The sequence below is a fragment of the Denticeps clupeoides genome, chromosome 14 (assembly GCF_900700375.1).
Source record: "Denticeps clupeoides chromosome 14, fDenClu1.1, whole genome shotgun sequence".
Taxonomy (NCBI): Eukaryota; Metazoa; Chordata; class Actinopteri; order Clupeiformes; family Denticipitidae; genus Denticeps; species Denticeps clupeoides.
Genome location: NC_041720.1, coordinates 15,498,680 through 15,519,458, shown reverse-complemented (window position 1 = coordinate 15,519,458; position 20,779 = coordinate 15,498,680). Strand labels below are relative to the sequence as shown.

General features: G+C 41.6%; 2 protein-coding genes across 3 annotated transcripts; one reads left to right on the top strand and one right to left on the bottom strand.

Annotated features, from left to right (window-relative positions):
* Positions 1-322: 322 nt before the first annotated feature.
* Positions 323-3,238, bottom strand: ypel5 (yippee-like 5). Of its 2 annotated transcripts, none has more exons than XM_028953183.1 (3): positions 3,150-3,238; positions 2,207-2,372; positions 323-1,491 (listed from the first exon to the last, which is right to left on the bottom strand). In XM_028953183.1, exons 1-3 carry the CDS (start codon positions 3,191-3,193, stop codon positions 1,267-1,269), a joined length of 435 nt encoding a protein of 144 aa, XP_028809016.1. In that variant the 5' UTR covers positions 3,194-3,238; the 3' UTR covers positions 323-1,266. The 2 variants fall into 2 exon arrangements, with proteins under 2 accessions (XP_028809016.1, XP_028809017.1); XM_028953184.1 differs by having other exon boundaries at positions 2,993-3,201.
* A 78-nt stretch (positions 3,239-3,316) lies between these two features.
* Positions 3,317-20,415, top strand: LOC114763702 (phospholipase B1, membrane-associated-like). Its single transcript, XM_028953461.1, has 35 exons — positions 3,317-3,399; positions 8,153-8,204; positions 8,310-8,423; positions 9,239-9,292; positions 9,391-9,461; positions 10,096-10,165; positions 10,327-10,401; positions 11,265-11,325; positions 11,420-11,478; positions 12,063-12,136; positions 12,402-12,445; positions 12,530-12,638; positions 12,834-12,885; positions 12,989-13,069; positions 13,155-13,220; positions 13,313-13,413; positions 13,517-13,598; positions 14,306-14,410; positions 14,557-14,652; positions 14,749-14,820; positions 16,207-16,284; positions 16,772-16,832; positions 16,909-16,967; positions 17,187-17,254; positions 17,556-17,599; positions 17,689-17,788; positions 17,863-17,914; positions 17,999-18,079; positions 18,606-18,671; positions 18,753-18,847; positions 19,003-19,084; positions 19,162-19,266; positions 19,680-19,775; positions 19,974-20,048; positions 20,152-20,415. Exons 1-35 carry the CDS (start codon positions 3,317-3,319, stop codon positions 20,413-20,415), a joined length of 2,847 nt encoding a protein of 948 aa, XP_028809294.1.
* The last annotated feature ends 364 nt before the right edge of the window (positions 20,416-20,779 follow it).

Genomic DNA, 20,779 nt, shown 5'->3' with positions numbered 1-20,779 from the left:
GTACTGTACTCAAAAGAAAGAATTGAAGGAGTGCCTGGTTTCGCCATGCAAAAAAAAAAACACATATTGGAAGGACTTACATTAAATCTACTAAAATCTCATTATATTAAAAAAAGTTGAGAAATAAGATGTTGATTTTAGGTTTTCTTGAATCCACTGACATTCTGCACAGTAGGGGAGTACTGCTGCCAAAATGATTTATTCGCAGATTGCATGTCACTGTAACATGGAACTCAATGTTAATACATTTAACTAATTGAACAAATTAGTAAACAATTCATATAATCAAGGGGTGAGCAATAAAAAAAAGAATTAAAAAGTATTTTCCAGCAAGACCACTCATTTTTATTAATGACAACTTAACACAGAGAGGAAAGAAATTCTCTTAGCCCGGACTAAACCAGAGCAAATGATAACAGAAGTCTAATAGTAGCAACAACAATATAATTACAGCATCCAATAAATACCCTTAAAGTCAGAGCAAGAAGGAACAAAAAGAAAAATCAAGATAACACGAATAACAATTTTTTGATAACTTGACTCCTCAGTGGTCATGGGTAATGTAGTCCAAGAGAGGGAGCGATAGTTTCTCTGCCCCTCCCGTTTCGTTCCTAAACCCCACGCCCGCGAAAAAAGCTGAACAAGGTGGTAAAACCACCATGAACCGCGGGCTCAAGGCATCTGGATCAATGACATCTCCACTGTCTTTGTGTAAGTATTTCCCAGCGTACAATCAGGCCACATTTACCACTGCAAGCGGGACCCAGCGTTCAGCCGACTCGGGATCACGTCTCGCAGATCCCGTCTAAAATTCTAACTGCTAGGATCACGAAATCGTCTGAGAACACAAAATACAGACATTGTCACAACAAATTCAAATTTAAAAAAAAATCTAAACCATAAAATCCAGAATTTGCAAGCGCACTAGGACTTTGGGGCTACCCTTCATAAATAAAGGCTTTTAAAATGCGCAACGCTGACATCTTTAGAAAGGCCGCCATGACACGCTTTGAGAAAATGTCTGTATTTCACGTCCTGTCATGATGCTGGGCTGAACAAGGTGGTTTTTGCGCCAGCCTATGCCTTTAATAAACTTTAAAGACCCGCCTCGAGAAGCCCAGAGCAGCTAACGGCTGGTGGTAAAGGGGGACCCGGCCATCACGATGACAAACGATGAAGAAATGACCAGCTTGCACATTTGGAAGGGCGCGCGGGGGAGGGGAGGGGGCGCGGCGCTACAGAGAAGAGGGGTGGCGGGCCGAGCGCTCAGGAATTGTCCGAGGGCACGTGCTCCTCGAAGCCCTCGCTCTCGCGCACGAGCGCCCGCTCCAGGATGACGCGGCCCTCCTTGTAGCGCTGGCTGTCCTCGGTGGCGTACTCGTAGATCCAGCCCAGCTTGCTGTTGCAGTTCTTGCAGCTGACGTCGCGCACCATGTGCCGGCCGGTCAGCATCATGCGGTCCTGAACTTCGCTGTACTGCAGGTTCACCACCTTGGGCAAACAATTGTTGGCAGAAGCGTTACCGCCCGCCTTGCAAACATGTTTAATGCCAGTGATTTGCATTGTTATGAGGTTATGGAGTTATATAAATAACAAAACTACAACAAGGGTCCCATGAGATGAGAATTTCTGATTATTTAACATTAATACGAGTTCCCCTAGCCCGTCTGTGGTCCTGCAGTGGCTAGAAATGGCGATAGGTGTAAAGAGTGCTTTTGGTCTGGAATTTGTCCCCTTGTGTCCTGTTTTTCATGCTTTATCCACCCCGAGAATATCCCACCCCTCCCCTAAAATATTATCTCCATCGTTCATCATGACATTGCAGTTGCTCTGTGATAGAATGTAAAAATGAGCACAAATGTATTTTTTTTTTTTTAGTTCTGACACGCTAGACTCTTGAGAACCAGTGAGTTCATTGAGGCTGTAATTCTGCATCAAGAGACTTTGGATACAGTATTAGAGGACCAACAAGACCGAAATAAAAGCAAAAAAATACAATTTCATGCCAGGGGAACTTATTAAATGTTTTGTTTGTTTGAAACAGCTATTTTAGAGGTATGTTCAATGTTGGCCAAAATGCAGTCATTTCAATGTCTCTTTACCATAACAGGTCAGTACATATTAAGTGATTAAAACCATTTAAGGGCTTCTGTGTACACCCTCATACTGTGTGAATTATGAATCTGTCTCATGGGTGGCAGCCGACCTTGTTGAAGAGGAACGCTCTGCCCGTGGCCCCAGTGAAACGTGTGGAGATCAGCTCGGAGCGGTTCGTCAGGATGGTGTCACAGTTGGCACAGGAGAAGAGGCGGGTGCCGCCGATGTGGTCGAGAAAAATCCGTCCCATTTCACCGGCGTGGGTGTCGCAAGTCCTGCAGAGAGTCAAAACTTGTCAGCCAGGAACAGGGATGCCTGTACTCGCAAGTGGTCTACAGGAAGAATAAAAACACAGATCTGTGCCCCGCCGTGCTAATTAAATAACTTGAGGGGCCAAAGTTGTTGTAGATTATGGGGATTTTTGCCGTTATTCGTCGTACGTCAACGTACGTCAACCAGTCCCTTTAAACGGCATCAGATCACCGAACAGCTTTGCTTGTTGAGGCAGTGACACCAGACAGGCAGAGATTGTACAGAAGCAACAGGCCTGGCCGTCCAGAAGCCACTTCTCATCTCACCGCGGTAAACTTGGCACGGACGCGAAGGCGCCATTTTTGTTTTTGCGGTGACACGTAACGCGAACTTCGGCGCGGACCGGGACAGAAACGCGGCCTCGTTCGCAGCTTGTTGCAGCTTTTTCTGGAAAACATGGCGCATTAACTGCGGCTCGAAAAGAAAAAAAAACACAAATCCCCCGCGGCCCCGGCGACAGACCCGGGTCGCACTTTAAACATTTACATATCACGCGTGTCACCCACCGACGACCGAGGCGCGGATGTGGGGAAATGTTGACGACGAGCTCGGCTAACACTAGCCGACCGGAATCTTCTCCTACCGTGTTTGTCGTCTTTTTTTTATTGTTCAGCTCGATTGTGTTTCGGAGGACCGACGTCGAGGGGCCCGGCTCTGTAAATGCCAACCCGCCCTTTTTTTCGCCGGAGTCTCGGGACCGACACTCTCCCGCGGGTTCCTGTTTCCGCGTCGCCACGAACCTTTTTGTTGTCACAGCTGTCCCGTCCGTCGCCGATGTCAACATCCGGCACCGGAGCTCCGCCCCTCTCAGGACGTGCAACGCCCCTCTCTCCGCCCCTCTCAGGACGTGCAACGCCCCTCTCTCCGCCCCTCTCAGGACGTGCAACGTGCCTCTGTTTTCCTCGCGATGTCGCGGCGCTGCCGCGAGGGGGCGCACCGCACCCCACGCAGCGTTTACGTGAACGACTGCCTGCAGTTGAACCTCTTCAAGTTTGCTAGATCTTCGCAAGTTGATTATGTAAAGCGCATTGTCAATTAAATACAAAGTTGTATATTTAATTCATTTATAATAAACACAACGCCCATTTTAGAGAATTTCAAAGAAAGAGACAATTTCAAGGCTCACATGGAGGAAAAAATACAGTACAATATCAAAATTAACTGTAAATAAGTCATCTGGTGGCCGTGGCTCTTGTGTGGGGATGAAGATAAAGATAAGCGTCGTGCTGTGGGGAAATACAGTGGATGACTTTGCCCTTTTGGATGACCCTTGCTGATGATAATCCATCTTTATGTAATCAAGGAGCTTATCAGTTTTATCGATTCCAATCTAAGTTTCCATCAACCTGAATATAGTTCTGCATTATTTTTCCTGAAGAAATGATGAGAAAACACTTCATGGAGACGAAATGTTGGATTTTATATATTCGTTGGGCTGTAGAGTTGGTCGAAGTAGTCCATAGTTAAACTTTAACGGTAAAAGGACTCATAGTTTTAACACCTTTAATGCCATTTGTTACTAGAAAAGGTTTCAGGCTTAATTTGCTGATCACCCACTCTTCTACATCCATAAATGTAGAATTGCACCGTTTTTTTGCTGCTGTAGGTGTGAATATATACATTGGATATGAATTCTGAATGAAACGCAGCTTCGAAGCGACTATCCCTTGTAATCGTAATCAAAGGCAGACTGGCTGCAATGGGACAGAGACGATCAACAAAGCCTGCAAGTTCAAGTGCAGGGCAATGGAGATAATAATGTACAGATAATGGCACTATCTACAAAGACAGAACGCCTTGTTTTAAAAGGTGAACTCTGAGGATTTTTAGACAATTATTACTCTGATTTCTTTACGATGTTAACTACAATGGAAGCATATAATGGTATTAGGATTCATATTGTACTATGCATGAACAGTATTTTTTTCCACAATATAATGCTTTACCTTGTGTATAAATAAAATTTGACATAACTGAAGAGTTTGTAAAGTGTTTGAAAAGAAATATGATGGTTGACTAATTGCATCATGTCACCTTTTTTTCTCTTCTTTGCATAATCACATGCCAAAATATATGATCCCACCCCCTCCCACTCAATTATAAATACCTTGCTGGAGGCAGATGTAACTGTACACAGGAGGGAGGAGAACCTGAGGAATGATGGCCTCAAACCATTGGATGGTGCTCTGGACAGCGATTGGACTTCTGTCTTTCACAGGTTTTTCATGCTCCCTGTAATACCTGTAATTTCATTTAGGATGGACATTCACTTAAAATACGTATATGTGCAACATTGTATGAACTGAGGTTCAGATCAATAGATTTTTACAGTTACTCTGTGGAAAATAAATGTTCATGGAGAGAAGCGACTTTTGGCACAGTCTAAAAGATTCTGTTAATCTTGTTGCTTTTAACACTTAAAAATTATTATTTTTACAATAAGAACTCACAAACATGTGAGTTGCACAAAAATCTGTATTCATGAAACCATTCTGTTTTATTGTGTGACTTTATGTGACATTCACTGTCTCAGTGTTGCATCCAGGTTCTGGATATGAGTGCTGCTTTTCATCTTCACTTGTCAATTGTCAATCTTAAAGAGTTTATCCTGCAGAAAAAAACACAGATCAACACAGATTATTTAGTTTTAGACAGGAGTGTTTCTGGGGATTTTCTTTTAATGCCAGTAATGATGCCGACCATCAGATCCATCTGATTTGTTGTTAATTGACATGGTTATTACTGGATGAATTGAACATCACGAAAGGAATCTTTTCCACCAGAATTAAAGCTTGTGGTGATTAGAATACTTTGGGACTATATAACAATTGTATATTTTAATTTCCTCCCAGTTGCTAATAGCAAACAAATAGCATTTTAGCCCCTGAAATAAAGTGTTTGTGTTATTTATACTGTGTGTATTTGCACAGCGTGTAATATATATATAACTGTACATATAACTATAAAATATATATATAACTATATATATTACACGCTGTTCTTTCTGCTTCCAGCTTCTGCACTTATGATGGAGGGCAAGGTCAGTTCTTCTATTCTAATCTTCTATTCTTTTTTTTTAATTACATAGTTTCAAATGAAGCGTCACAGTAAACCTTGATGCCAATAAAGGCTAATTAGTCTGTACTAACATGATTATTATTCTCTTAGTCAAGCAAGTCGCTACCGCTGCTCTGTGCCCAAAGCCCCCCCTCATGGCCCCCTCCTTCCTCCGGTAAGCTTCTGTATCCTTCCGTTCGTGATTTAATGCCGCACTAATTCCTTTTGATCTTCTACGATGCTAATAAAGAGCCCGGCCATGACTTTGAACTTGACCATGACCGGGGTTCAGACTGAATGCAGACTACCCTGCGTTTCCATATAATATGTGTGTATCTACAACTGAAATGTGTGCAGAAATTTATACTGGCCTTGAATGTGGCTTGTGATAAAAGGTCAGGCGAGCAGTGCTAATGATTACCAGGGAAGTCAGGAAGCCTTTATTACAAGGACCTTTTCATACTTGGGTTGAACAATACATAATTCTTCTGTGAAGACACATTAGCTATGTTGTGAATGGACCGGCAGCACAAAATATTTTATTTCCATTCAGAAAATATGCTGGGAACCTTCCATTGGGACCTTCAGTCTGATTCTATAGTTGTGTATTGTACTGTATGATATTTGCTTTAGGTGAGCAGTTTCTTGGCTTGGAAAATAACATGCATTCATCTTCATATTCTGCAGTTCACTCTCTCAAGGCCTCAGATGTAGCGGTGCTCTCTGCTATTGCTCTTCATCTTTCACCTCAGTAAGTTTTTCTCTCTGGGTTTCAACTCTGTAAGCGGTTCTTTTCCTTCATTAGACCGGTGGTGCAGTGGGGGGCAGTGGTGGCCTAGCGTTGCCAGGTCAAATCCTGCGTAAAGCATTTGTCCCCACACACGGCTAGGCGCCTCGGGTGCCTTTCATGACCTGTTAGCCATGATGAGTTAAATTCAGAGGACACATTTCATTGTGCACCCTGTGCTGTGCTGCAGTGTTTCACAATGATGATCACAATTCACATCGTAATGTTCCACAAATGCAGTAAAAAAAATTGGAAACTAAAACAGGTACGAGATTTGAAAGTATTGCAATGAAACCAATTGAATAATAATAATAAAACATTAACATAACATTAATAATAAAAAAATATTTGCTTTATGCTAATGCTTTTACACAGTAAAAAAAAGTCTCTATAATTCAGAGTGAACCTATATTAACCTAGTGAGAGTATTAACGATTCTATCAGGAGTAAACCAACTCTAACAGCAGAGGTAAAAGTCAGTGTGAAGCTCTGCAGACACGCAGTGAAGATTTGTACCAGCTTGCATTTTTTATGCCCAGTTCAGTAGGTCCCCCTACTGTAAATTGTACTCAAGTGGGACCAAATGTGATATGAAACATTTTTTGGATTGACTCTTTTTACTGTGTAATGAGTAAGGTAGAGGGAAGTTTTCGGCCACAAATGAAGGGCTGAAGATTGCTTCTTTGAAACACGTGTGCAACAAATGGGTTCATGAACTATTTCAGACACATGAAGTGGCCATTGGTCATTATTTTGCACTGAAATATAATCAAATATCTCATCCTCAGGGGCGAATTGTCTGAGGTTATGGACAGAATACATGGTAAGTTGAAGTCTAGGCTTTTGGTGTTTTTTGGTATAACAGTTTGGATTTATCTGACTACATTTTTAAAGTGAGTAGTATACTACCAAAGGTAGTATTAAAATAAGAAGAATAAAACAGACACACATTGGTTAATATATGCTGTCTTGCATGGTGTTATCCATCATGTTATCTTTATGCTGGTCTTTATTGTATTCAATGTCTGCACATGCACAGGTTTCAAGGCTGACTTGAGATAACGCATGAGACACACATTAAATGACACTTTCAGAACAATAAGAAAAGTACATGAGATTGTATTTATTGGTCATTTCTGATCACAGGAGTGGAAGGGTTACAATACAGTAACAGTACAATTACAATGTAGCGATTTGAAATAGATTGTTACATTTTGGTAATGATGGACAAACCTGTGATCAATATTTCACTGCTTTTGTGTTAAGAAAAACATAATTGTCCATCTTTTTTAATAGAATGTAATGAGGCAGGGCTACTCAGGCTGCTTTTAACCGTTTGACTTTGTACACATTAAAATCATCTTATATATATTTTTTTTTTTACAACCAAAATTATGATAATAATGGGTGGTAGTAGCCTAGTGGGTAACACACTCACCTATGAACCAGAAGACCCAGGTTCAAATCCCACTTACTACCATTGTGTCCCTGAGCAAGACACTTAACCCTGAGTGTCTCCAGGGGGGGACTGTCCCTGTCACTACTGGTTGTAAGTCACTCTGGTTAAGGGCATCTTGCTGCTGTAAATGATAATAGTGTTTTCTTCACACATTTAACTTCAGAGGGATTATTGTAGATTTTTAGATTTTACATGGTGAATTTTCATCAAAAACATGTTGAATGGATTTTTTTTTTGGTAGGACATGTCACTACCAGACTGGTCACTGAAGAAGTGAAAATATTTTCTTTAACATTCTCTATCTTTCAGAGCTGATGCCCCACTCTGCTAGTCTTTTAGTCGATATGTAAGTATTCCTGTGCTTTTGTTAAATTATAGCAATAGTTGAAGATTAAGAAATTCACTTGATTATTAACAAATTAATCCAATGTTTAACACAGGGTTCCGTTTGAGAATGCTGAGCTGCTGCTACAGACACTGAACTCTCAAAAGGTATTCATATTTAAATGCAGTCTCCGCTGCATAGCATGGGCCCTTCAGATTTTTATTAAACTGCTGCAATGAGCATAATTTCTTTCTTTGCATGCGCCCCGTTAGCTGGTGGATCCTGATGCAGACTGGAAACTCGTGCTGTTCTTTGTCCAGATGGAGGACCTCTGTATCTGCCCTGAGTCGATCGATCAGCCGATTACCCAACACATGCAGCAACAGGTCAGGCACCTGATCACAGTTCACCTCCAGCGAATCAGGAGCAGGCATTCAGACCACAGGGACAGACCGTTTCCTCATGGCCTCAACACCGTATAGGAGTAGACTGAAACAAGCTCCTAATGCCACTTATCATGACTTTCAGGGAACTTTTGGGCGTGATGGTTGAATCTAAAACTGTTGATTATGAGGAACATATTACATTTACAGCATTTATTAAACGGTCTTATCCAGAGCGGATTACAAATCAGTAGTGACTGAGACACTGGAGACACTCAGGTTCTTGCTCAGGGACACAATGGTAGGAATTGAGGTTCGAACCTGTGACTGTGTGGTCTTCTGGTTCATAAATGAGTTCATAAACCCACTAGGCTACAACCACCAACTGTATTTTAATCAGGTATGTAAAACTAATATATTTTAAAGGGAGTTTATTAATTAACATGGTTGTAGAGAAGATTCGTTTGAATGCTGACTTGCTCAATAATTCAATATATAATTACATTTCTCTAAGAGCAATACTTTCTATTTGGTGCTCAGGGCTTGCTCTCTAGTGCAAAGTTGGAGGTGTATTCACATTTTACATAAATACAAGAATGAAAAGGATATTTAATGCTTTTTAGGCATGTGATATCACCCACAATGAGAAAGAAGCTCCTCCCATTTTTAATAAAAAAAAAAGTACGAAGTGGTTCTTTCTTTGCTTATTTATTCATGTAAATCCTGAGGGTGCCTGGCCTTACACTAAGAAAAATATTAACAGTGTTAACAAGTATTGGGATAATGAATCTTTTATGGGTTAATACATCTGTTGACAGGCTGACAGAATAGTTCAACAAGTGGAGCACAATCTCCGAGTTCTGCATTCGCAGGTCTGTATGCTCTATGGACGTTTTGGTATAAATACATTTTAAAAGAAAATATCCCTCTTGTTTTAACACTGTTAAAAATTAATGTGTGTCCACTGTAGCTGAAACGGGCCATGGTCAGCATTGTGGTGTGGACTGAACAGATGGAAGCTGTGTGTCTTACAGAGAGCAGGTGAAGACATTCTGTCATTTTGTTCTAGAATTGCATATAATAATGTCAACAACCTAAACTGCACCCACTAACCACCCAGCCACCTCATGTTTAGCTGTTGCAATGGTCAGAGGTTAGTTTCTTACAAAATTCATCCAACAGAAAGTTTAAAGTTGGAATAATATATTTAGGATGGAATATTTGAATCTGGAATAAAATGCATAATAAAAAGCTACACATTTTATTCCAGCTTTTCATTCTATATATTTGTTCACATTATATATCATTGTGTGTGTGTGTATAGTGTGTGTGTGTGTGTGTGTGTGTGTGTGTGTGTATATATATATATATAGGGCTGTTGCATTAAGTACATTTTCATGGGGTGATATCAATAAAGCGTTATCTTATCTTATCTAATTCATCAGTGTATGACACACCACACAACTCCATTTAGCACTAAAATCTAATCACAGTCCTGTCTTAATGACAGAGTGCGGCGTTGTAGAAGGACACCGATCTCAGAGCTGAAACTGATGGCAGGAATATTCCACGAACTCTTACAGGTATCATTGAACCCAGGTTCTCCACAAACACATGACTTTGCATTTTCCTAGGATGTTCCTGTGTCTTTTCTCCCATTTGCCACTAATGGTAGGATGGACTTAAAGCAGGACGATTTTTATTTGCTAGGAAACTCTGCATCGCCACCTGCTGATGAAAAAGTGGTACAGCGAAAGAGAAGATTTCACTGTGATGCTGCAGAGCTCTCCTGCATCTGTAGGCCAAACTGACCTTTGGGTGAGCAAAAAAAAAAAACAAGCTAAGCCGAACGTTAGTGAGGCAGTTATACATAAATGACATAACGCTTCTGTCCTTCTTTCGTCAGAATGAAAAATCTTCCCACGGTGCCCATGAGCCGTTCCACACCGACTCACTGGCCTTGCAGTTGTGGGCAAACCTTGTGAGTCATGCAACTAAATGAAAACAATTCTACAAAGAACATATATTTGAATTAATACTGAAATGAATGTAGCCACTTATATCTGTTTGAGTGTAAAATAATAACTAACTACAGTAAATAACTACAGTCTATTGCAACTAATGTACCATGCCAATACAAACCGGTGAAAAGAAAACCACTGTTCCTCTAAGCTGCAAGTAAAAACCTCATGTCAAACAGTTATCAAATATTGATATACCTAAAATGTTTATTGCAGAATTTCCTTATTTTTTATTTAAAAATTTGCATTTGTGTGTTCTGCACGTTCCTAAACAATTTCGGAGTTGGAACGATGAAAAACCTTCATTTCACTACTGCCTAAAACATTTGCACAGTATTTTCTAATTTTTCTAGTTTTTAAAATCATTATTACAAAAATGGTATACTTTTTTCCTAGCTGCAACCAGTCAAAAATGGAAAGTACCTTCCATGTCCAGATGAGGTGAGACCATGAACTGTACTTGTCACGTGTACGGTAACATTCTGTATAAATTTCCTGCACGTCACGCGCTTCACCCAAACATTTGATCCTCTGTCTGTTCATCCGCCGGTGATTCGGGAGCAGCTGTTTCTGAGAACGGCCCGAAACGCTCCAGAGGCAGAGCAGGACTGTGGTGTTCCATCATCCACAGACGACCCTGTGAGTTTGAAAACTCCTTTTTCCATCCAAAGGAATGAATCAGTGGAAGCTTTTTTTCATTGAAATACGATTTCGGCATGGAGGCATTCATATAATAACAGTACATATTACCAGATTTATTAGATTAATTACTATAGTTCTCACAAAGACTCAACGAGAAGTGTGCTTGTGTGTCTGTATGTAGATAATGGGTACTGAGTTTCCTTGTGTAGACATCGGTCCATCTTCTTCTCCACCCGCATCAGGTACTTCCACTATTTCAAATGCACACATAATGCACATTACACTAAAGATACGAAACTTACCTAAATCTTACTTTCTGTTCATTCTCTTCTGCAGTTCATGCTGTGCGGCCGGCTGATATAAAGGTGGTGGCAGCAGTTGGTGACTCCCTGACAGTGAGCTGGCTTCCCTATTCATTGAACATAATGAAAGACAGGCAGCACGTCTCCTACTGTACAAACGTTTATCGGCTAATCACAATCACTCATTCATCGTGGTCCAGGCCCCCGTTATTATTTACATGTGAGGACATTATCAGCACAGCAGTGACGCTAATGGTTACTTAGTGGTCCACCATCCAAAAATACCTGTGATGTGATTCTGTGATGTGATTGATTAACTGATGATGGGTGATAGGCAGTGGTGGCCTAGTGGTTAAGGAAGCGGCCCCGTAATCAGAAGGTTGCTGGTTCGAATCCCGATCTGCCAAGGTACCACTGAGGTGCCACTGAGCAAAGCACCGTCCCCACACGCTGCTCCCCGGGCGCCTGTCATGGCTGCCCACTGCTCACTCAGGGTGATGGGTTAAATGCAGAGGACACATTTCACTGTGTGCACTGTGTGCTGTGCTGCTGTGTATCACGTGTGACAATCACTTCACTTTCACTATACAACGTCCCGTACCGTCTGTAAATGAAACCGCTGCATCGTGCTAAATCCAATGCAACGTATCTAATGCCACCAAATTCTTTTCTAACAGGCTGGAAATGGAGTTGGCTCCTCCCCATTCAACCTCCTGGATGTGCTGACCCAGTATCGGGGTTTATCCTGGAGGTGGGTCTATACTGTGTGAAGGCGGAGTAGCACCACACAAGCTCTATGGTGTAACAGCATAGAGAGCCAAGGGTGTGTGGTAGTTAAGTTGGTGATTTGTGAGTACACCTTGTGAGGCAACATCCAGTTGTCTTGACAATGTTTAGAACCAATCGCGTGACAGCCCAGACCTTTCCGAACTTCTGCTTTGGCTTTTAACTGAGATTATATCACCATTTATTTACTGTGGTTTGTGGTTTTCAAATCTGACTTTCTTGCTTCTTAGTATCGGGGGTGACAACAATCTGTCATCTGTCACTACTCTGCCAAGTGAGTCCTGTAGATTGTAAGATTCCATTAAGAGCTGAATGTGTTAAGTGTGTGGGTAATGTGAATGTGTGTGTGTTTCTGTAGACATCTTGCGCATGTTCAACCCCAACGTGACCGGATTCTCTGAGGGAGTAGGGAAAGAGACGTCTGGCCAGGCCTTCCTCAACCAGGCTGTGCCAGGTGCCACAAGCAAGTCAGTGGTTAACTACTGTCTTCTGTAAATGCATATAAACATTTATACAAAATGATTTCAAAAGAATTGCGGTGGTTTATTTCGCCAGTCTAGAAACAAATCTTGACAGTGGCCTTTCTAGTCTCTGTTTCTTTCCAGAACAGGAACTGCCCATAACTACATTTGATGACAAATGAAATTTGTTTTATTTTCTAGAACCATAAAATCACAAGTTCAAGCTTTGGTGAACCGAATGAAGACTGACCCTGTAAGAAAGCACCAAATGAAACCTTTATGTCTTTCGGTGACCCTTTTTATTATACTAAAACCAGTCGTAACCAGTGGTTATGGCTCATTTTTCCCCTGTACAGCGAATTGACTTTGAATCTGACTGGAAGGTCATTACCATATTTATTGGTGGCAACGACATGTGTGACCACTGCAAAAATTCAGTGAGTGTTTATGTCACAACCCCCCATCCACATGATCACTCAAAGTCACCCAGTTCCAACATTTCCTCGCTTACCTTCCAAACAGATACTTTCCTCTGCAGAAAACTTTGTCAGTCGTGTGAAAGACGCCCTGGATTTTCTCCATAGAGAGGTCAGGGTTAAGTCCAGGGCTTTGGTGTGTTCTGGGCCCTCTGGCGTAGTATCTTAATTCACTTTAATATGTTCTCATTCACACTCATCCAGGTACCTCGTGCCATTGTGAACTTGGTCGAGCCGCTCCAAATCACCCCCTTGAGACGCCTGCACCAGGAAGCCTCTCTGAAGTGCCCGACATGGCTGGTGAAGTGAGTGGCTCTCGTTTCATAACTCCCCAAATTACTTTTTATTGATAGCGGCAAATAATAAAGCCGGAAAAATAAAGCCGGAAGTGTGTGTTTTTTTCTGCAGAATTCTCTGCCCGTGTGTCATTTCGCCAGAAGACGACTCTGTTGCGGTGCACAGGCTGACCAATTTGATCAAGGAATACCAGGTTTGGATTGGCCGGCAGGAGAGTGTGCTATACTGTAATGCATTACCAAGAATGCCAACATTTCTATAGAATGGTTTATAGAATACATATACGGCTTCTACAAACACAAGCTATTCTTGCTTCCAAAAACCTTTGCAAAGCCTCCAAAATTCTAGTGGAATGATTTGCTGTGGATTCGAATGCTGTTGTTGTGGCTATTCCACATAGAAGTACATTTCAGTCCCTGCTTTGACACTGTATGCCCTTATAATGTCAATCAATTAAACAATCTATATTAATATGCCGCTTTTTACAGTGTACATTGTCACAAAGTTCCCAACAAAGTAGAGTTTTTGGCGAGTTGAAGTTTATTCAACGAAGCATCAGAGCAACCAGAAAACAGAGAGTTACAGTAATCTCATCTGGATGCTATGAATGCGTGCACTACTTTCTCTGCATCAGAGATGGAGAAAAACATCCTGAATATGTTGTCCTGGAAACATTTTGAATGTGACAATCAAACGACAAAACATCATCAAAAGCCACATTTTTTACAGATGTACTAGGACCAGTTGAAAAATCAGCACATTCCAATCTATATTCTAATCTATATTCCAATCCACGTCTTGCCCCTTTGGAACCGATCACCAACAATAGCCACCATGTGGTTAGTATCTCACTGCTCTGCGTGACAGGACTCTTACTCGCTCTCTTTCTCGCTTATTTAGCTGGCAGTGAAGGAGCTGGTGGACGCAGGACAGTATGACACTCATGAGAACTTCACTGTGGTGGTGCAGCCCTTCCTGAGGGAGATTGTGTTGCCACTGCTTCCGGTGAGAGCCACACATACACACTTTGGAGAGTTAAAAAAAAAGATATTTTTTTTATAAACCAGTCACCTCTCAGTAGATATGCTATATATCATTCATGAGGAGAAAAAATGAAAAATAATTTGTGTGTTTTTTATTCCATCCAATAGGATGGACGTCCTGACAGATCGTTCTTCTCTCCAGACTGCTTCCATCTTAGCCAGAAAGCTCACTCTCTCATGGCCCGTGCGCTGTGGAACAACATGGTGAGTGAGATGGGTGGACAGATGGATGGATATGTATTTGGAAGTGTTTTTGTTTTCTTCACTTAGTCAGCAATTGCCTATTTTGCTTTTGCATAGCTGGAGTCTTTAGGTCATAAGACTGCTTCCCAGGACTTCTCTGCTGGTCTCCACATCAATTGTCCTTCCAAGGTAAGTCTACACCCGCACCACGAAAAATATCATGTTGCTTTGTGATTTGTTAGAGCCTTGGTTCTTAAAACGGCGATAAATGATATTGACATTAGGGATAAAACTGCATTCCATGTATGTATACGTACAGTATCTCACAAAAGTTAGTACAAATACCCATTTTCCCTCCCCACACTGCAAAAACTCAAAATCTTAGCAAGTATATTTGTTTAATTTTTAGAAAAAATATATCACATTTAAATTATGACATAACCAGCTACAGAGCACCATTTCGGTGTTACAGTGCTGCATTTCTGTTTTAATAGCAAAATAGCGAGACCAGGATGTTTTTCAAAGCAGAATTGAAAGCTACAATTGTAAATCCTACTTGAATAAGAATTCATCCACCAGTACATACAGTGGGCACAGAAACTATTCAGACTTATTCAGACTGTGATACTTCAGGTTATTAATAAATCTGCACAAATGTCAATATGGGGTGCTGTGGTGGCCTAGCGGTTAAGGAAGCGGCCCCGTAATCAGAAGGTTGCCGGTTCGAATCCCGATCCGCCAAGGTGCCACTGAGGTGCCACTGAGCAAAGCACCGTCCCCACACACTGCTCCCTGTGCGCCTGTCATGGCTGCACACTGTTCACTCAGGGTGATGGGTTAAATGCAGAGGACAAATTTCACTGTGTGCACCGTGTGCTGTGCTGCTGTGTATCACTTTGCTGTGTGTACATTAATGAGGAAAAAATAAACATGGGTGCAATATAACAAAGAGTGAAACATTTAAGGGGGTCTGAATACTTTGCATACCCACTGTGCATATGAATACAAAATGTATGTGAACCTTTGCTTTTAATATTTTGTATTAGATTTTTATACAATTACTTTCCAGTAATGTTTCTTGCTTTTTTTCTTGCCTTGTTAGAACTTTTACTCGGCCATTCAAATACATAAACATAAATATCTCTTTGATTTGTGCATGACCCACTTTCTTTTTAGATACAGCAGATCGTAGTAAAACAGGCCCAAACCATGATATCACCAATAATTCATTTTACCAATTGCCATCTGACATGACGTGATCTTTAACAAGCTGTTGGCTGTGGAACAGTGTCAGACAGCTTTGGTTCATTACTGATACATTTGTTACCGATCAACTTTAATGTTATCAGGAACATCTATAAACCGATAACCCCCCCCCAGTTACTGATAAATGATATTTCACACTGAAATATATCAGTTGAATCAGATCAAGTCTGTTAAGGCAAATATATTGTTCTGTCATAAGTCAAAGTAAATTCAATTAAAATTAAGAAAAAACATAATCACCGGTGTGGCCTGATAAAATGAATCAGCTGACTGTCAATATGTTTTCATGATTGATATTTTCTTTTTTAGGCATCCCCCTTCATAAGGACCTATCAAAACAGCAATTATACTTATCCCGGCCCAAAACCAAACCCTCCGCCCATCGCTGTAAGTTCATAAGAAGGTCGATTGTCCAATAAATTATTTTTTTCACTATTTTGGGCACCGTATTCAAACTGGCGCTAAATAAAAAAATAAACCAATATCTAAAACAAGAAAGAAACGATGTTTTCAATTGGGTGACAGATGAAATCATCAAGAATGAGGAAGGAAGTTAAACTTAAAGTTCCTTAAATTATAAATTAGGTGCTTGCTCATCACCAAGAGCCTTTCTTTCTTGTACCTTTTTATTTAAATTTACGTAAATCCTGATGACGTTACATTAGCAAACAGTGCACAGCTCTGCACTAAGTGCCAGTTTAGAAAATAGTGCCCTCTGAGTTTAAGAACAGGCTTGTCAACCCAAATCCAAGTCCCAGTTGATGACTTATTGTGCCATTGACATATTCATGCCATAATTTATAATTAGCCACCGTTTGTGCCTTGCCGTTTTTAAACAGACTATTCCTGTCTTTTTCTTTCATTGCTGGTACAGAACTGGGGGAGTGATTTCTCCTGTGTGGATGTTGCTCCTTCAGACTCTGTTCCCACTTCAGGTAAAAGATACTGCAGCTGTTCTGCTGTGTTCATTAGAGGAGTAGCATTGGTGGTCTGACTCCTTCCCATGTGCAGTTCACAGACTGAGGCCTGCTGACGTCCAAGTGGTGGCTGCGCTGGGAGACTCTGTCACTGTACGTGTGCATGCGAGTGCGCCCAGGCTTTATATTTACTGGAACTCGTAAAAAAAAAAAAAACTCTCTTAGCTTGGTTTAGTGTGTCTGAAGTCCGTTGAAGAGCACTGTTCCCATGAATGTGACGCGTCAGCACTTTTTCTTTTTCACCCAATTGCTGAGTCACGCCCTTTGGCGTGTGTCCTGTCTGTGTTTCAAACCTTCTGTCTCTGCCTGCAGGCAGGGCGAGGAGCAAAGTCAAAGAACATATTTGATCTCAGCAAAGAGTATAAAGGTGTTTCCTGGAGGTGCGTTGTCACCGTGCAGACACACGCTCACACAAGACTTTCAATACTTAAAAAGTCTGAATAATCCAAATCAGGGGGTGTCCCTCAGCGCTGGTAAAAACGGTTCCTCTGTTACACTCAGTGATGCACAATTTTACAAACACGCAGAGCACTGAAACCCTCAAAAGTCCCTACAGATGCATTACAGAAGGAACCAAGGAACAACTGGGAGAATCACCCCCCCCCCCTCCTTTTGCAAGTTTTTGAAACTAATCATTTAGTGTGCAAAGCGTTGACGGTGTTTGCTTTTTTCCGTCAAAAGCATCGGAGGAGACAAGAGCTTGGACACTGTCACCACGCTGCCAAGTGAGTCGTTCATTCTCCTGTCTCCAGTTCACTCCAGTTCCCACATCTCTTCGCTCATCTCCATGCCTCCACCATCCTCTGTTCCTCAGACATTCTGAAGAAATTCAACCCGTCCCTTAAAGGCTTCTCCCTCGGTCAGGGGCCCCTTCAGAAAGGCTTTAACATGGCAAAGGCTGGAGCCAAAGCCTTGTGAGTGAGCCGGTGTTTGTGTGTGAGGACCAGAACTTGTATTTCTCGTGTTCTCATTGTTCTGTTTTCCACAGAGAGATCCCCGCTCAGGTCGACTCCCTAATCAAGGCCATGAAGGCAGATACGGTACATGGAACTACGTCCTCAACAGTTATACGGTTCAGTAAGTTATATTCTGCGTTAATAACATAATAACTCTTCTGCTTGCAGAAAGTCCGTTTTGAGACGGACTGGAAACTGGTAACGCTGTTTGTCGGAGGCAGTGATTTGTGCCAGTACTGCATGGATCAGGTAAGTATGTGTGTGCTCTACATTATACGCATGCTGTACATTTACAACCCCTTATACGCTAGGACTTAGGAGGGCACAAAATTCCTATTCTTGCACCATATATAAGAATGAAAATGAGGTTAATGGATTGATAATCTAATTGGGTTAACTGCACTGTGAACGCACTGCTAAACTTCCACAACTCCTATTATAATGTACCACTTGTTATAATAATTATTTTTATTGTAAAATCTACTTGATGCGTAAAATCTACTCTCATGTGGCCTTGTTAGGGACAGTGGTGGCCCAGCGGGTAAGGAAGTGGACCCGTAATCGGAAGGTTGCCGGTTCGAATCCCGAGGCGCCAAAGGTGCCTGTCATGGCTGCCCACTGCTCACTAAGGGTGATGGTTAAAAGCAGAGCTGTGCTTTGTGTCACCGTGCGCTGTGCTGCAGTGTTCCACAGTGACAATCACTTTGCTTTCACATTATTGAACTGTATTAGGTGGGAGAGAATAAAAATATTACTCTGTATTCTCTTTGCACAGGACGCTCAGTCGCCCAAGAACTACAGTCTGCACCTCACGCAAAGCCTGGACCTTCTGTACAAGGAGGTGCATACTTCAAAAATCACGAGAGAAGTGCAATACTGCTCAGCCATGTTGCTCTTTCTCAATCTTCTGTAATTGCTTTAGGTTCCCCGATTGATGGTGAACATCCTCGAGGTTCCAGAGATTGATTGGTTGAAAAGAGTGAAGAAAAGCACTTTAGCCTGTGGATTATTACAGAGGTAACATTAGAACTAATATGTACTTTTTAAAAATAAATCCTATCTTGGAGCCCTCACACACTTGTGTATTGCCTCACTATATACATTTTTAGGCTTAGTTTACCAGTCAAACGATGCAAAGATTAAAAGTTGCTGTGCGTGTGTGTTTCACGCAGAGATGAATGCCCATGTGTGGTTATTCCGGAGGAGAACTCACCAGAAATAACAGAACTAAGAAGAGTCAACCAGCAATATCAGGTACTGCATTCATGTCGAATCATTTGGGAAGCGGACCTCCACCCTGAAACATGAATTTTCGTTCCCCTCGACCTCAGATCGAGACCCAACGACTTATCTCAGGGGGACGATATGACGGAAGGGAGGATTTCACTGTGGTGATCCAGTCTTTCTTACGACACCCAATCCTCCCTCTGACTGGGGTGAGAAATTTCTATTGCAGTATAATAGAATTTGAACATTTTAAAGTGTTTTGTTTAAAGTGCGCTCGATGCTGGAGGGTGGATGGAGGGTGCCTTTTTCACTCTGACTGTTTGGCCAACGCATTCGCAGGGATATTTGGTTTAATTGGTTAAAAAAAAAATCTTATTTTTTACTTCCTGCAACGCAAAGTGAAAGGACCGCAATTCAGTTTGGGGCCCATGACGTTGTGTCCCCGTTTTGACCGTATCGTTACGGCCGGAGCCTCTATCCTCAGTAACAGTATAGCAAGCTTTACTCTTCATAAATGTTTGATTAATTAGTTACTCTCAACGGCTCTGAATATAATATGATAACATTTTCTATAAATTGAAATATGTTGTGCAAACACTTTTTTACTCTTATTTCTCATTAGGATGGGTTTCCAGATATGAGCTTCTTCTCTGTAGACTGTTTCCACCTCAGTGAAAGAACGCACGCAGAAATGGCTATTGGCCTTTGGAACAACATGGTAAAAATCATAGTAGTTCTATCTGTCTATTCGTCATGACCACAAAGTCCCAGGTTCAAACCCCACTTACTACCAATGTGTCCATGAGCAAGACACTTAACCCTGATTGTCTCCAGGGGGGGACGGTCCCTGTAACTACTGATTGTAAGCCACACTGGATAAGGGCGTCTGATAAATGTCTTTTTTGTGCATGTTCAGTTGGAGCCAGTAGACAGGAAACAGACCCACAACAACTTCACATATGATCGCACAAAAATACAGTGCCCCACTAAGGTAAGACAGACCCCACATTTATTCTAAAGTGGACATGTTGACAACCACACACATGTTGTAGCTACAGTATGCTACAGCTGCTCTTCTTTTCTCTCTCCACCAGGTCCAGCCTTTCATTTTCACCCGCCTGAACAGCAGCCCACCTCCATCCACCACTGGACCCTCACCGGCTCCCACCTCCACTGACTCCACGGGATTTCCTCTGACCCCCTGTCCTGCCTCTGTGCCTGTCTGGGTGCCGGTGGTTCTGGGCATTGTGGGCTTGCTGATAGGTTGGGGTGCAACCTGGCTGCTGTTCTCCTGGCATCAGAGAGCCAGACGTGTCACTCTGAGAGACATCATAGATAAAAAAGAGACTGGTTTTTAACAATCGGGTGTGGCTATGAGACCAGTAAACTGTCACATGACCTCATCCAGTTGCTGCAATAAACTTATATTTATGCCTGTAGATAATGCCTTCATATGGGTTATTGTAATAAGTCCAACATATCTGTACATTTCTGTAAATTTCTTTTGTGAGCATACTGCAAATGTGTGCTTTTGTCATTATTCTTATAATTTATATTAAATGAATAAAAAAATTTAACTCAAAATTGCCTTAAAGGTACTGTAATTCCTATGAAATTTGTATTAATAAGAGCCTTAATATAATAAAGAAGCATGTTATTCTGCAAACCAGAGTGGTTGGATGTGGGTGTGCTTTCAATGGGCCTATAATTAAGCATTTTAAT

What these genes read in the sequence shown, in the direction of transcription:
- LOC114763702 (XM_028953461.1), top strand. Translation starts at nt 3,317, where the DNA reads ATGTCGCGGCGCTGCCGCGAGGGGGCGCACCGCACCCCACGCAGCGTT. An exon ending in CTGCAGTTGAACCTCTTCAA is followed by an intron (nt 3,400 to 8,152) that starts GTTTGCTAGATC and finishes TGTTTAACACAG; the next exon opens with GGTTCCGTTTGAGAATGCTG. An exon ending in TGCCCGACATGGCTGGTGAA is followed by an intron (nt 13,414 to 13,516) that starts GTGAGTGGCTCT and finishes TTTTTTCTGCAG; the next exon opens with AATTCTCTGCCCGTGTGTCA.
- ypel5 (XM_028953183.1), bottom strand. Translation starts at nt 3,193, where the DNA reads ATGTTGACATCGGCGACGGACGGGACAGCTGTGACAACAAAAAG. An exon ending in ACAGCTGTGACAACAAAAAG is followed by an intron (nt 2,373 to 3,149) that starts GTTCGTGGCGAC and finishes GACTCTCTGCAG; the next exon opens with GACTTGCGACACCCACGCCG. An exon ending in GAGCGTTCCTCTTCAACAAG is followed by an intron (nt 1,492 to 2,206) that starts GTCGGCTGCCAC and finishes TGTTTGCCCAAG; the next exon opens with GTGGTGAACCTGCAGTACAG.